Genomic DNA, 13,322 nt, shown 5'->3' with positions numbered 1-13,322 from the left:
AAACCTCTGAATAAAAAACTGACTGATTGTGTTTTATATCACTCCTTCTTGGTCTTGAATTTTTGGTTTTGAGAATTGTTAAGTTCAAACTGTTCATATAACAATGCTGTAACTACTTATTACCACTCCTGACCAGAACCCTGACCTGCTTTAGCTGATGTTCTATCACCTCAGGATAGCAGGAGACAACCTGAACATCCTGTGACACTCCACCCCCCATTTTCTTATATGTTCCTTTTGTATATATCATGCTTTGTTTTATACTGTGACGCTTACGCTTATTGTAATCTTACATGTTCGTGTGCTAGTATAAGAATAAACCTCCCCAGGGCCCCCACTGGTAGCTACACTGGTAGCTGCACTGGTAGCTACACTGGTAGCTACACTGGTAGCTACACTGGTAGCTACACTGGTAGCTACACTGGTAGCTACACTGCAGACGTGTGGTTGCCCTTGCAGCAAGTAAACTGAAGCTTCCGTCTCGTTCCTCTGATGGCAACAGCTCGGGGAGAAAACTGATCACTTTCTTCCCAACAAGAATTGACAATTATTTTATTTTGTCTGTGAAGCAAAATTAAAACAAACCAAAAACTCTTGCTCAATAATCCATCTCTGTGCAATAAAGGCTTCTAAAGGTTTCTGACAAACATGAGAAAGTCACATTTGATAGAGTTAACAATAGCACCGCGAAAAAATTCTATCTGTTTTTTACAGTTTCTCATTTGTTTCCTTTGCTGCTGATTACCGATATGTTGTTTACCTACTGATTTAGGCTGTACTATCTTTGCATTCAGCAAGGACAGACAGACATACCGATGGATGGAAGGATGGAAGGATGGATGGACAGACAGACAGACAGACAGACAGACAGACAGACAGACAGACAGACAGACAGACAGACAGACAGACAGACAGACAGACAGACAGACAGATAGACTTTGCATTTCCGGTCTTTTCAGCTGTTTCCGGTCTTTTCAGCTGTTTCCGGTCTTTTCAGCTGTTTCCGGAGTTTGCAGCGCTTTCTGCCCGCGCCACCGTTGCCACCGTGGACCCTGCTGACAGGAGCGGCTGTGACACTATGGATGACACACGGACACACACGCTGCTGTCTTATAAAGATGAAGACGGACACAAACTGACCAAACACCGACGGAGGCGACCAGAAACATGGGTGTCGTCTTTTCATCGTCTTTTCCAGATTCACCTCCAACACCCAGGATTAACCTAACCCCAACCCTAACCCAACCCTAACCTAACCCTAACTCAAACTCTAACCCTAACCCTAATGCTAACCCTAACCCTAACTCCAACTCCAACCCTAACCCTAACTCCAACCCTAACCCTAATGCTAACACTAAGTCAAACCCTAACCCTAACCCTAACCCTAATGCTAATGCTAACCCTAATGTTAATGTTAACCCTAACCCTAACTCCAACCCTAACCCTAACCCTAATGCTAATGTTAACCCTAACCCTAACCCTAACTCCAACCCTAACTCCAACCCTAACCCTAACCCCAATGCTAACCCTAACCCTAACCCTAAACCTAACCCTAACCTTAACTCCAACCCTAACCCTAACCCCAATGCTAATGCTAACCCTAAAGCTAATGTTAACCCTAACCCTAACTCCAACCCTAACCCTAACGCTAACCCTAACTCTAACCCTAACCCTAACCCTAACGCTAACCCTAATGCTAACCCTAACCCTAATGTTAACCCTAACTCCAACCCTAACCCTAATGCTAACCCTAACCCTAACTCCAACCTTAACCCTAACCCTAATGCTAATGCTAACCCTAACTCCAACCCTAACCCTAATGCTAACCCTAACCCTAACTCCAACCCTAACCCTAACCCTAATGCTAACCCTAACCCTAACTCCAACCCTAACCCTAACCCTAATGCTAACCCTAATGCTAACCCTAACCCTAACTCCAACCCTAACCCTAACCCTAATGCTAACCCTAACCCTAACTCCAACCCTAACCCTAACCCTAATGCTAACCCTAACCCTAACCCTAACTCCAACCCTAACCCTAACCCTAACCCTAATGCTAACCCTAACCCTAACCCTAACCCTAACCCTAACCCTAACCCTAACTCCAACCCTAACCCTAACCCTAACCCTAATGCTAACCCTAACCCTAACCCTAACCCTAATGCTAACCCTAACCCTAATGCTAACCCTAACCCTAACTCCAACTCTAACCCTAACCCTAATGCTAACCCTAATGCTAATGCTAACCCTAACTCCAACCCTAACCCTAATGCTAACCCTAACCCTAACTCCAACCCTAACCCTAACCCTAATGCTAACCCTAACCCTAACTCCAACCCTAACCCTAACCCTAATGCTAACCCTAACCCTAACTCCAACCCTAACCCTAACCCTAATGCTAACCCTAACCCTAACTCCAACCCTAACCCTAACCCTAATGCTAACCCTAACCCTAACCCTAACTCCAACCCTAACCCTAACCCTAACCCTAATGCTAACCCTAACCCTAACCCTAACCCTAACCCTAACCCTAACCCTAACCCTAACTCCAACCCTAACCCTAACCCTAACCCTAATGCTAACCCTAACCCTAACCCTAACCCTAATGCTAACCCTAACCCTAATGCTAACCCTAACCCTAACTCCAACCCTAAAAAGACATTTTCTGTATTCCACTAGAGTCTAGTGGAATACAGAAAATGTCTTTTGGGGGGAAATTTGCCTTTATTGAAAAGAATAGAAGAAAAATCAGTCTTTCCAGGGTGCTACACAAATAAAGTATCAAGCATGAAGGGGGTGATGAGGTCTAAAGGCCAACATAGGGCAACAGTGTTTCATTAATGACAGTGTATGAGGTTTAATATCATTAATCTTCTGGGACTTTGCATTGCTGAAGACTAAAGTGGCTTCATTGATTTCACCTTTAGTGAGGCTGTAAACAGTCGTGATTCATTACTTATGAACCGTGCTGCTGTCAATGGTGTGTGTCATCACTATTTATATTTTTTTGGGTGATACATTCTCTGCTAAACAAATGATACAATGATTAACAGATGAAGACATCCAGTAGCATCAACAGTTCACTATTCAGGAGTGCTCGCATTCATCATGAACTTTCAGAAACACTTTTTAGAAACAATTTGAATCCTTCCCTTTACGGCGCTTCTCTTTTTCTACCAGGAGGGGGCGCTGTTGTCCGTGAGTGTTTTGATATCAGCGCGTAAGCTGAACCCAAACTGAGATAACGGTTTGCATCACTGCGTAACTCCTGTCACAGAACACAGATACACATATCATTGATTTTAAAAGTGAGGGTTTCATCCAGAGGAGTTGCGTTCCCACGTGCACTCGGCGCCTCTCTTCCAGGAACAGTTCCGGACTTCTACCGCCGCCTCATTGGCGCTTGTCCCGGCGGGGTGGAGCCGTGCGGGGCCGCCTCTTGTTTTGCGGTGTTGTTTTTACCAGCCAGCCTCACTACGGAAACAGCTGCAGCGACGGTCGACGGATGATCCCTGGAACCTTAACCCGAAGCGGGAAGAGAATCTAGCAGGGCCGATGGAGCGCGGGCTGGTTGCTGAGGCAGGACCGGTTGCAAGCCCGTAACAGTGGATGCGGTGTTGGGATCACGCATTTAGGATGGAGGCGACTGCGTGAGAAGAATATTAATGCAACGACGGGCTGAGTCCTATGAATCCTTCCCTTATAACCTCGACGGACTGAAGGCATTTCGCACCCCTGGCACTATGCGTTTCGTAGGATATTCCTGAGCCGCTTTGTTTCCACCACCTCCGAGCGTCACAATGGGCAACAGCTTCTCCAACATCTCCGCCTTCCAGTCGCTCCACATCGTCATGCTGGGCTTAGACTCCGCCGGGAAGACCACGGTTCTCTACAGGCTCAAATTCAACGAGTTCGTCAACACGGTGCCCACCATCGGCTTCAACACCGAGAAGATCCGGCTGGGCAACGGCGCCGCCAAGGGCATCAGCTGTCATTTCTGGGACGTCGGGGGACAGGAGAAGCTGAGGCCCCTGTGGAAGTCCTACAGCCGCTGCACCGATGGGATCATCTACGTCGTGGACTCGGTGGACGTCGACCGACTGGAGGAGGCCAAGACCGAACTGCACAAAGTCACCAAGTTCGTGGAGAACCAGGGCACCCCGCTGCTGGTCATCGCCAACAAGCAGGACCTTCCCAGATCCCTGCCGGTGGCGGACATCGAGAAGCAGCTGGCCCTGCCGGAGCTGACCCCCTCCACCACCTACCACATCCAGCCCGCCTGCGCCATCATCGGCGAGGGTCTGTACGAGGGCATGGACAAACTGTACGAGATGATCCTGAAGAGAAGGAAATCCCTCAAACAGAAGAAGAAGCGGTGAAAGCTGCAGTTGGCTGTGCATTCATGCTGTGACAGATGCCTTGATGACTCCAGGATATATTTAAATGAAAATAAGCTTTACCAAATACATATATATAAAAATATATTCCTCAAGTGAAATGAGGTTCAGAAACGGGCTGGCCCCTTTTATTTTTAACGCGGTGGAGAAGCCGAAGGTCACAGAAGATCCTGAACATCACAGGTTTCCTTCACTGTCATTCTTGTCTTGGATTTTAGATGCAGTGAACTTTTAGACACAAAAAAGACAATTTTTATTATTATTATTATCATTATTTTAGCAGTGATATAGGTGGAAAAAACAGACTTTTGCCCAGAGGGCCAACTAAGGATAGTGTCACATATTTGCACTTTCATTTTCTACAGTTTCAAGCTGTGTTATGTCGATAAGAGCCTGGATCCACATGGTTTATGTCATAAGAAGGTCAAATTTGTATTTTATGTTTTCTATATTAAAAGATTGGACAATTTCTGCTACGTCATCAAATCGCTGATGGTGTTTCTCGCCATTTAGACTTAACTTGGGTTTACTTGCCAACGACTTATGTACACTTCAAAACGTGGGCCACCCTGAAGAGTTTAGCTTTTTGTCAACAAGTTGTTGTTGAGGTTGCCAGTGGAGATCTTGCGTAATATTGTGGCGTTGTTGGGACCTTCTGCTGTCAAGATGGAGAGCAGACAGTCGTTCTGTCCTCGGTGAGAAAACAGACTGTTAATGCTGCTAATATTCATGCTGCAACTGATCAGCACAGCCCCCCCCCCCCCACACACACACACACACAGACACACACTTTTGTTCCTCCTGTCGCCTTCTGCTGAAACTACACAAGCGACTGACTTAAATATTCTAACTCTGCAACAGTGACAAAGATAATAACACGGTCGTATATCTACTGACAACGTGAAGGATTTTTTTCTATTAATTTTTTCAAACGAAATAAAATTTCAGAGTGGAAGAAAAAAGAAAGATGTGTGAGTGTGTTTGTAATTCAGACTTGCACAACGCTGAACCTGAAAGCATCACTGGAGGATCACTTGGTTCCAGGCAGTGTTGCTGGTCCAGACTTTCATTCATTCACATCACTGTTCATTAATGGGGGTGTTTGCTGGTTTAACTGGAAAAATCCTGAAACTGAACTGCAGTACCCTTTTAGTGGGACTAACATTTTCATCAGATTGGCTCCTTTCTTAAATGTAATGCGGAGGCATTAAGTGTTGATTCCTCAGCTAGTTTCTCCTGAGAGGCAGCGTAGTCGTCTATCTGGGCCCTCCAAGTTTATTTAGTGTGATTTGCTACGTGTTCAGCGGCAGACTAAAAGTCTGAGAGCAGAAACACGACTGTATATGGAAACAATGGCCTCAGACGCCCCCACTGAGGTGAAGCCCAGAGTCGTGCACAGACACAAACACGCAGACACAAAATACTGGGAAGGACTTGTTGTTCGAGCTTGATAGTCTTTGATTTCTGTGAGTTGCTGGCTCGCTCTGCAGATCTGCTGGACTGTGGCTGCGCTGCAGCTGCCGGGCCCTCGACAGCGCCGAGCCACATGTGCTTCCACGCTTCCTTCAGCAGCCACAGCAAAGCCTGGGCCAGAATGTTACGCTGCTTTTCAAGAGCAACACAAGGTAGAAGCTTTCACTGTATGATGATGGTGGAAAATGGAAAAACGCAGCATGGGAATAAGACATTTATAAGACATTTTCTAGAAAGTTGAAGTGCATGAATGGGCCACTGTTGAATTCAGGGCATAAATACTTCTGTACTTCTGTAATTTCACTGACTCTTCTTGTCACAGATTCCTCTTTAGGCGTCCCCTCTGACATCTGTCAGCTATTATTAGCTTTTTCCTGGTTACTAGTCTAATTTTTGGTTGTGTTCCAGCCGCTGTTACACAGTTGTTTTGGGCTGGTCTTTTAAATTAAAGGACAAACTAAACCTTATTCTTATTTCAAGAATCAATATCTTCAATTCATTTTGTATCTCATCTTTGGTTTGGTTTTAAGCTGGTCCTTTGAAGGTCGATGAACAACTTGGTCCCAAACCTCATCACAGACTACAACCACCTCCACCTCCTGTAGCTAATTATCTTGGACCCCTTCCTGGGGGATATTTAGCTGGTTTCGTCTTCCCTCCTGTACATTATGTTTCACGACCATTAGAATGGTCAAAAAGTGGGTTTAATAGAAACATGGAAGGTCAGAATTTTGATTATTTTAGGCACATATTTGTATTTAAACTTTCCAAATGTTCACATAAACCTGACTCTAACTATGCATCAGCTCACAGGGCTCCAATCCTGCATTCTGTATTTAGTCATTCATCTCTGCCCCTGACAAAAGGGTTGAGGGTAGGTAGCAAATAGTGTTGTGGACTTTAAGGCGCTAACTGATGGCTACAAAGGAGGCCCAGGGGTCCCAGTGGGCTGGTCAAAGTTCCCTGAAGACAAGGTTTCTTCTTCTTCACATGCAAATGAAGAGGAGCATTTAGTTTTCCCTGTTTTTCTTCACCGCCTCAGAGCTTCAGTGTTTCTTTTGTTTCAGTTTTTCCCATCTTGCTGCTTCAGCAAGCACAGCCACAAGCATGATTCCCAGAAGCACTAACAGGTGAAATAAGGTGAACTAGTTGACTTCACTTTTAGAATCCATCATCATATACTAATGAGACATTTTGTTATTAAGCCCAGTAGACGATTAGTAACCTGTCCAGATTGAATTCCTGCCTCGGACCAGTGACAAGGGGACAAGTTCCGATATAACTGCTCCACACTAGGATAATTGGTCAACAGATTTGACACCAACTCGGGAATATTCTGGCTCTTTTCATTACACCCCGAAGGCGCTGACACAAAAGGGATTTTTCAGAGTTTACATTCATCAAATGTGAATGACCGTCCTCAGCATCAGTCGCTTGCATGTCAGGTTTTGTTTGCTAGCTGGATTTAGTGACAAAACTACACATATTGAGACGTTCTCCCCCCATCCACACCCTGTCTTATTAACCTGACGTGCACCGCAGTATGTGGTCGGAGGCAGTGGTGACAGTGCAGATAGTAGTAATTTAAAACCTGTCCCCAACCCCCTCCCTCCTCAAGAGGTTGGGGGAACCTGGCATTCCCACAGAGAAATCACCAGAATTTAGAGTTGACTCTTTATCCTGCAGAAGTGAGTGTTTAAAGTGAGGCAACATAAATAAATCCCGCTTTTTATCATCAGATCTGTCGCGTTCTACTGCAGAAACGGGTGCAACATTCTAGTGCCGCAAGTATTTAAAGGTAAATTTGACTTAATAGTAAATAAAAATATAGTCTTTGGAGCATTCAAGTCATAAGCAAATATCATAAAATGAAGCTGTGGCTTAGTAAAAGACGAAGGTTCTTTATCCCAGGAAGGAATCCTGTGAAAGATAAGCCAGTCAGCTGGAGGGGGAAGGGCAAGGTCAGAGGTTAAATCACATCCCTTCTGAGCCCAGCAGAGTAAACACTGTCAGAGTCTGACTGTGAAGCATAACAGTGTTAGTTAGTGAGTCACCGCGGGCCGCAGTGTTGAACATTAACCTTTAAATGTGTCAGCAGACTGTGAGTTCAGACCAACAAACCGAAAGAACAAACAAGCCCCTCGATGCTGCTGCGGCCGCTTCAGTGCAAACGCTAGCGTGTTTGCACAGATGCTTCAGGACTCGCAGACTCAAATGTTCCACACTTTTCAGAATCACGTTCCATCTAGTTTAATGGCCAACAACAAAAGGAACAACTTGTTCAAATTAAACCCGGTCTTCTTTTCACACACACAAAAATGAGCACTGCTAATTCAAACTGTTAGCAGCATACATATATCTTTATAACACCAATGATTTTTAAGAAGATTTGTGGTATCTTGTAACAATGTTCATGCTAGTTATAATAATGATAATGGTAATGATGATAATGGTAATAATAGTGGTGACATTAGGTGCCTAAAGCTTAATGAGACTCAGATAGGTGCCACTTTAATAGGATAAAATATAAAGCTTAATTAAAGCTAAATGAAGCTTTACTGAGAGTGAACAGGTCATCCATGGCGACCAGCAGATCCAAATACATGAAACAGGTCTGTACAACATACAACCACTAAAGTAGAAAGACAAGACAAACAAAACACAAGACAGTCACAGGTGCAGAGAGGAAGACAGAGAAAGGTAAATAGAGAGAGGAGAAAGACATTGACCTCAGGCAAGGGGGTGGAAGAAGAGCACAGAGAGCAAAACACAGACGCTAATAACAGAGACAAAAGCTAAAATCTATTTAAATAAAAGACTAAACTTGAAACAGCTAAATGACACAAATAAAGATAAATAAGATCAGGTAGGTGCAGATGTGTTGTCTTACATCCTGAAATCTTTCTGTGGCAGAAAAGATCAAGAGCAGCGTGGCGTGGCTTTAAAGAATCTAATGCTCAGTGGTCCCCTGAATGCAGCCACAATCAAAAACAGACCTTTTTTCCCTAGTGCAACAGTTTGTGGTGATTGTTTGCCATAAAAAGGTGTTTTGTGTAAGTTGGTAACATGGAATGCCCCCACGGGCTGGCCTCCCCCCAACCTGTCCCATTCCCCTTTTACCTTTTTGCATTCAAGCCATTTTCAACTGTCTTATTTCGGTTGTTAAACACCTGTAGTGTTCGTTTGATCATGTTACTGAGGTAAAGTGGGGGTGTTAAAGGGGAAACGTCCCCTGGGGTAGATTCCCCAGGCTCCCAGGAGCACACACAGCCCATCCTGCCACTCTGGGCTGTGATGGCAGGAGCAAAGGGAATCTGCCTCTTTGAGGGGTGGATTAAAGGACCACTGTAACCAGTAATTGTGGCGGGAAGAAACGCACTGGGACTGTGTTGCATTCTCACGGCAACCCCCACCATACACCAGCAACTCCAACCAGCCGCCCCTCCCACCCCTCACCCTCACAATGGTTGTTCAGCAGTCACCTGACCCTCTCCACGCTCTGCCTTTGTCACTCAAATGGAGAAGTATGGGAACAGCATTAGGGGAGACCTTCTTAATTCAGGATCCTTTCAAAGTTCCTGCAGACACAAGTCAGCGTAGGCTCTTTCTTCTACCCCTCAGTTCATTTCATCACTAATCCAACATGAAAGTCAAACATTTCCCGTGTGGGTTTATTATCGCAGCCAAAAAACCTCACACGGGAGGATGCAGGCTAATAAGACGAGCATGCGTCCTCTGTGAGGGCACTGACACTCATGTCACACACTGGTCCTTGTGTTAATAGAGAGGGGTAAGAAGTCTGCAAGGGTTCTTTCCAGGTCCTCCAATAGCTTCCTCCCACAGTCCTAAGACATGCAGCTGGGAGCGGCCCCAGTAAATCCCAAACCCTCTAATTTTATACTCCTGCGTTCCTGATTATAGCTGAATTGTTCTTTGTCGTAAACGTGAGTATTAAGTCAACATCACCGTCTATCTCTTTGGATGCCTAACGGAGACAGTTAAAAAAAAAAGTGGGGAAATGTAAAATGTAAAGATGGAGGTTAATCACCAGTACTCTCCGATACTAAAGTCACAGATTTCATTTGTAAAACCTGGTTGCTGCTTTGTTGAGAGTTCAGTTAGACTTTGACACTTCTGTCACTGTATATTTCAAAATGGGAGAAAAATGAACAAATAGTCTGTGTCTTCTTTCTGGATGTTTTATGTCCAGGTCACACATAAAGGACAGACCAGACGTAAAGGACAGACCAGATGTAACGGACAGACCAGACATAAAGGACAGACCAGACATAAAGGACAGACCAGATGTAAAGGACAGACCAGATGTAACGGACAGACCAGACATAAAGGACAGACCAGACATAAAGGACAAACCAGATGTAAAGGACAGACCAGACATAAAGGACAGACCAGATGTAAAGGACAGACCAGATGTAAAGGACAGACCAGATGTAAAGGACAGACCAGACATAAAGGACAGACTAGACGTAAAGGACAGACCAGATGTAAAGGACAGACCAGATGTAAAGGACAGACCAGACGTAAAGGACAGACCAGATGTAAAGGACAGACCAGACGTAAAGGACAGACCAGATGTAAAGGACAGACCAGACGTAAAGGACAGACCAGACGTAAAGGACAGACCAGACGTAAAGGACAGACCAGATGTAAAGGACAGACCAGATGTAAAGGACAGACCAGATGTAATGGACAGACCAGATGTAAAGGACAGACCAGGTCACATGTACAACTGATTTTTAAGAAAAGATTTAAATGCACTACTGCTGAGAGGCGATGACGTCCATCATGCATACCAGTAATTGTGCTGTTGCACGCTGAATGTTGCACGCTTGCCATACATTCACCACCGTCATGAGTTCAAACAGAATGATGTCAAATGATGTCAGAGTTGTTGGTTTTTCCTCTTAAATCTTAATCTCAGGTGCGTTTTCAACTCGCCCTAACACGCTTGAAATCAATCAAGATGTGTGCAAAAACCCAGAGCTCTATTTCTGTCCAACAGTCTAAAAGTAAAGCTTTTCATTAGATTTTCTTATTTTTTGTCACTGACATTTGTCCCCACTTGTCCTCATTTGACTAGACCCCTCATTGCTGTTCCATGCTGTACTTGAGTGGAAGGAGCCACTTTAATGGTATGAGGTGAAAACACACTTGTCAGAACCAGTTCCCTTGGGATGCATGTTAAGACAAAGTGAAACTGACCCCTGTGTGCGTGAAAGGGTGAATACACACAGCCTCTAACGTATAATGTTCTAAGTCATCAAGAAAACTTCTATATCATTTGGGTCCTTCCGGTATGAAGCATAAATAGGCCAAAACCAAAGGTCGGCAAACCAAATCCAGTCCAAATCAACCCAGAGCAGACTGATGTGCTACAACCTTGAGAGCAAGTCCCCAAAAGAGAGGTAAAAGGGAGAATGGCTGAGCCAATGAAAGGGGTTTCCTGCAGTCACAGGTCAGAGTGGAGAGAGGAGCTGAGAGCTGACACAATGGAGCTTTTGTGGGTTCCCACGCAGGGTTGGTTTCTCAGGACTTTCCTATTCAGTGTTTACGGATGGGCTCAAAAGACAAAAGATAGGGCAGAAGGAGGGTGGAAGTGTCCAGCTGGACAGCAGAAATCTGGACAGCAGAATTCTCTGATGGCCATTTTGTTGTGTGCAAGGTTGTAAAGTAACTCGGATGGATGGATGGATGGATGGATGGATGGATGGATGGATGGATGGATGGATGGATGGATGGATGGATGGATGATGGACGGACGGACGGATGGATGGATGGATGGATGGATTGAACTTCTGCCTTTATGGATTGCGTAACCGCTGTCTTCAGATCTTGCAATAGAGCCTTTTAAGGTTTCAGACGTCAGCGTTGCTGTTTTCCTGTCAATGACGCGGCAGGAAATGGGAAGTTGCAACACGCACATGCTGGAAGGCAGCGCAGCAGCCTGCGGTCACATGGGGGCGTGTTTTCCTGACTCGCTGTGACTTGTCCAACACGTAAGACATGCACAGCATGAAGTGAACCCTGTTGTTGGAAGAGACAAACTAAAACTTTAAAGTAAACAATAAAGTAATAAAACTAAATGTAAGTCAAACTTGTTTCTTTTGCTCAAGGGGGAGAGAGGAAGACAGAGAGAGAAAGCGAGACAGAGAGACAGACAGAGAGAGAGAGAGAGAGAGAGAAAGAGAAAGAGAAAGAGAGAGAGAGCCTAAAGCTTCAAGGGAAGTCACATCTGCTCTTGGGAAATCTCCCCTGCAGGCCTCGCATACAGTGGCATTTTAGTTCAAACAAGTAATTATCAAGGCCAGTTATTGAATCGTGTGCTGATTCCAGGAATAAGAAAGACTTCAGCAACAATGCTTGCTTAAGTCACTATTGCTTGAGTCTCTCCACTTATAAATCAAATATGAAATATAAGTTATGACTCTGGACTAAAGTTCTGTTAATATGGAAAGTTGTCGGTCTTTAAAAAGACATTAGGCCTACTTCTATACTAATGGTAGATGGAATAAGATAAGCCTATTTATTTATTCCTTTGCTGCAGCAGCATCATATAGACCACTGCATTGGTGGAGGTTGTGAATCCTTAAATAATGAGCGCTTCTCTGGCTCCCCCTTCTGGCAACTTTTAATATTAGTGTTGTGCTTCCAGGACTCTTCATGAGACTGTTGGCTTAGAAAGATCCTCCCCAGTACTGGCTAAAATTCCTTTGTGTTCAATTACATGGAGATGGACAACGAAGACTTTTTATGGGTAGAAACCAACAATATAACTCTAATGTGACTAAATTTATAGAATGTTGACTATTTTTGTTGTCTGTAGGGGTGATATCCTTCCAGGATTGGAAAATAGATTGGAGATGAACCGAAGATCTTATGATCACTGGTCATCTGAACACTAATACTGTAATAGAATAATGTGTATTATCTGCAATTATTTTACCTTATTAGTTAAATGGGTACTATTTTGGTAACTCATCCGTTGAGTAACAGTTACAGTCCCAGCTGTAGTCAGAGATACCCGATCTTCAAAGGATTGTCCCAGCAGAGACAGACTAACCAAGCTTATCTGGATTTGGGGGTCTGGTGCTTTGTTGAAATGTCCCAGCTTCTTCATCAATGGATTTTCCATTTTTGGTCTACAACTGAGAGTCGAATTCAAAGGCTCTTTCATCTCACAATTCCTACAGTCTGAGGCACTGCCGTCCCCATAATAATCATAATAATTCCATAATGTGTTGACAATAAGGGGTAATAACAGTTATTGATTATGAATAACCGTGTCATTAGCGTTATAAAGTATGATCATTATTTTATTTCTAATTTAAAGCAGCCATGTTCATTTACCTGCTGCTCTGTCCCATAACCATGTAATTGCCGGTTTATTAAACTCCATAAACTCTTGGAATTCTGTATGTACCGTTTATACCC

General features: G+C 44.3%; 2 protein-coding genes across 2 annotated transcripts; both read left to right on the top strand.

Moving 5' to 3' along the window:
* Positions 1-3,342: 3,342 nt before the first annotated feature.
* LOC101079627 (ADP-ribosylation factor-like protein 4C) lies at positions 3,343-5,359 on the top strand. The gene has a single exon (XM_011616921.2). The coding sequence runs from the start codon at positions 3,801-3,803 to the stop codon at positions 4,377-4,379; it is 579 nt and encodes a 192-aa protein (XP_011615223.1). The 5' UTR covers positions 3,343-3,800; the 3' UTR covers positions 4,380-5,359.
* A 4,544-nt stretch (positions 5,360-9,903) lies between these two features.
* Positions 9,904-10,624, top strand: LOC115252195 (balbiani ring protein 6). The gene is made up of 2 exons (XM_029846729.1): positions 9,904-9,920; positions 10,081-10,624. The coding sequence occupies exons 1-2, from the start codon at positions 9,904-9,906 to the stop codon at positions 10,622-10,624; spliced, it is 561 nt and encodes a 186-aa protein (XP_029702589.1).
* Positions 10,625-13,322: the final 2,698 nt, after the last annotated feature.

This window comes from Takifugu rubripes, chromosome 1 (assembly GCF_901000725.2).
Source record: "Takifugu rubripes chromosome 1, fTakRub1.2, whole genome shotgun sequence".
In the NCBI taxonomy this organism is placed as follows: Eukaryota; Metazoa; Chordata; class Actinopteri; order Tetraodontiformes; family Tetraodontidae; genus Takifugu; species Takifugu rubripes.
Note: the sequence above shows the minus strand (reverse complement) of the source record. Positions and strands in the feature narration are given on the sequence as shown.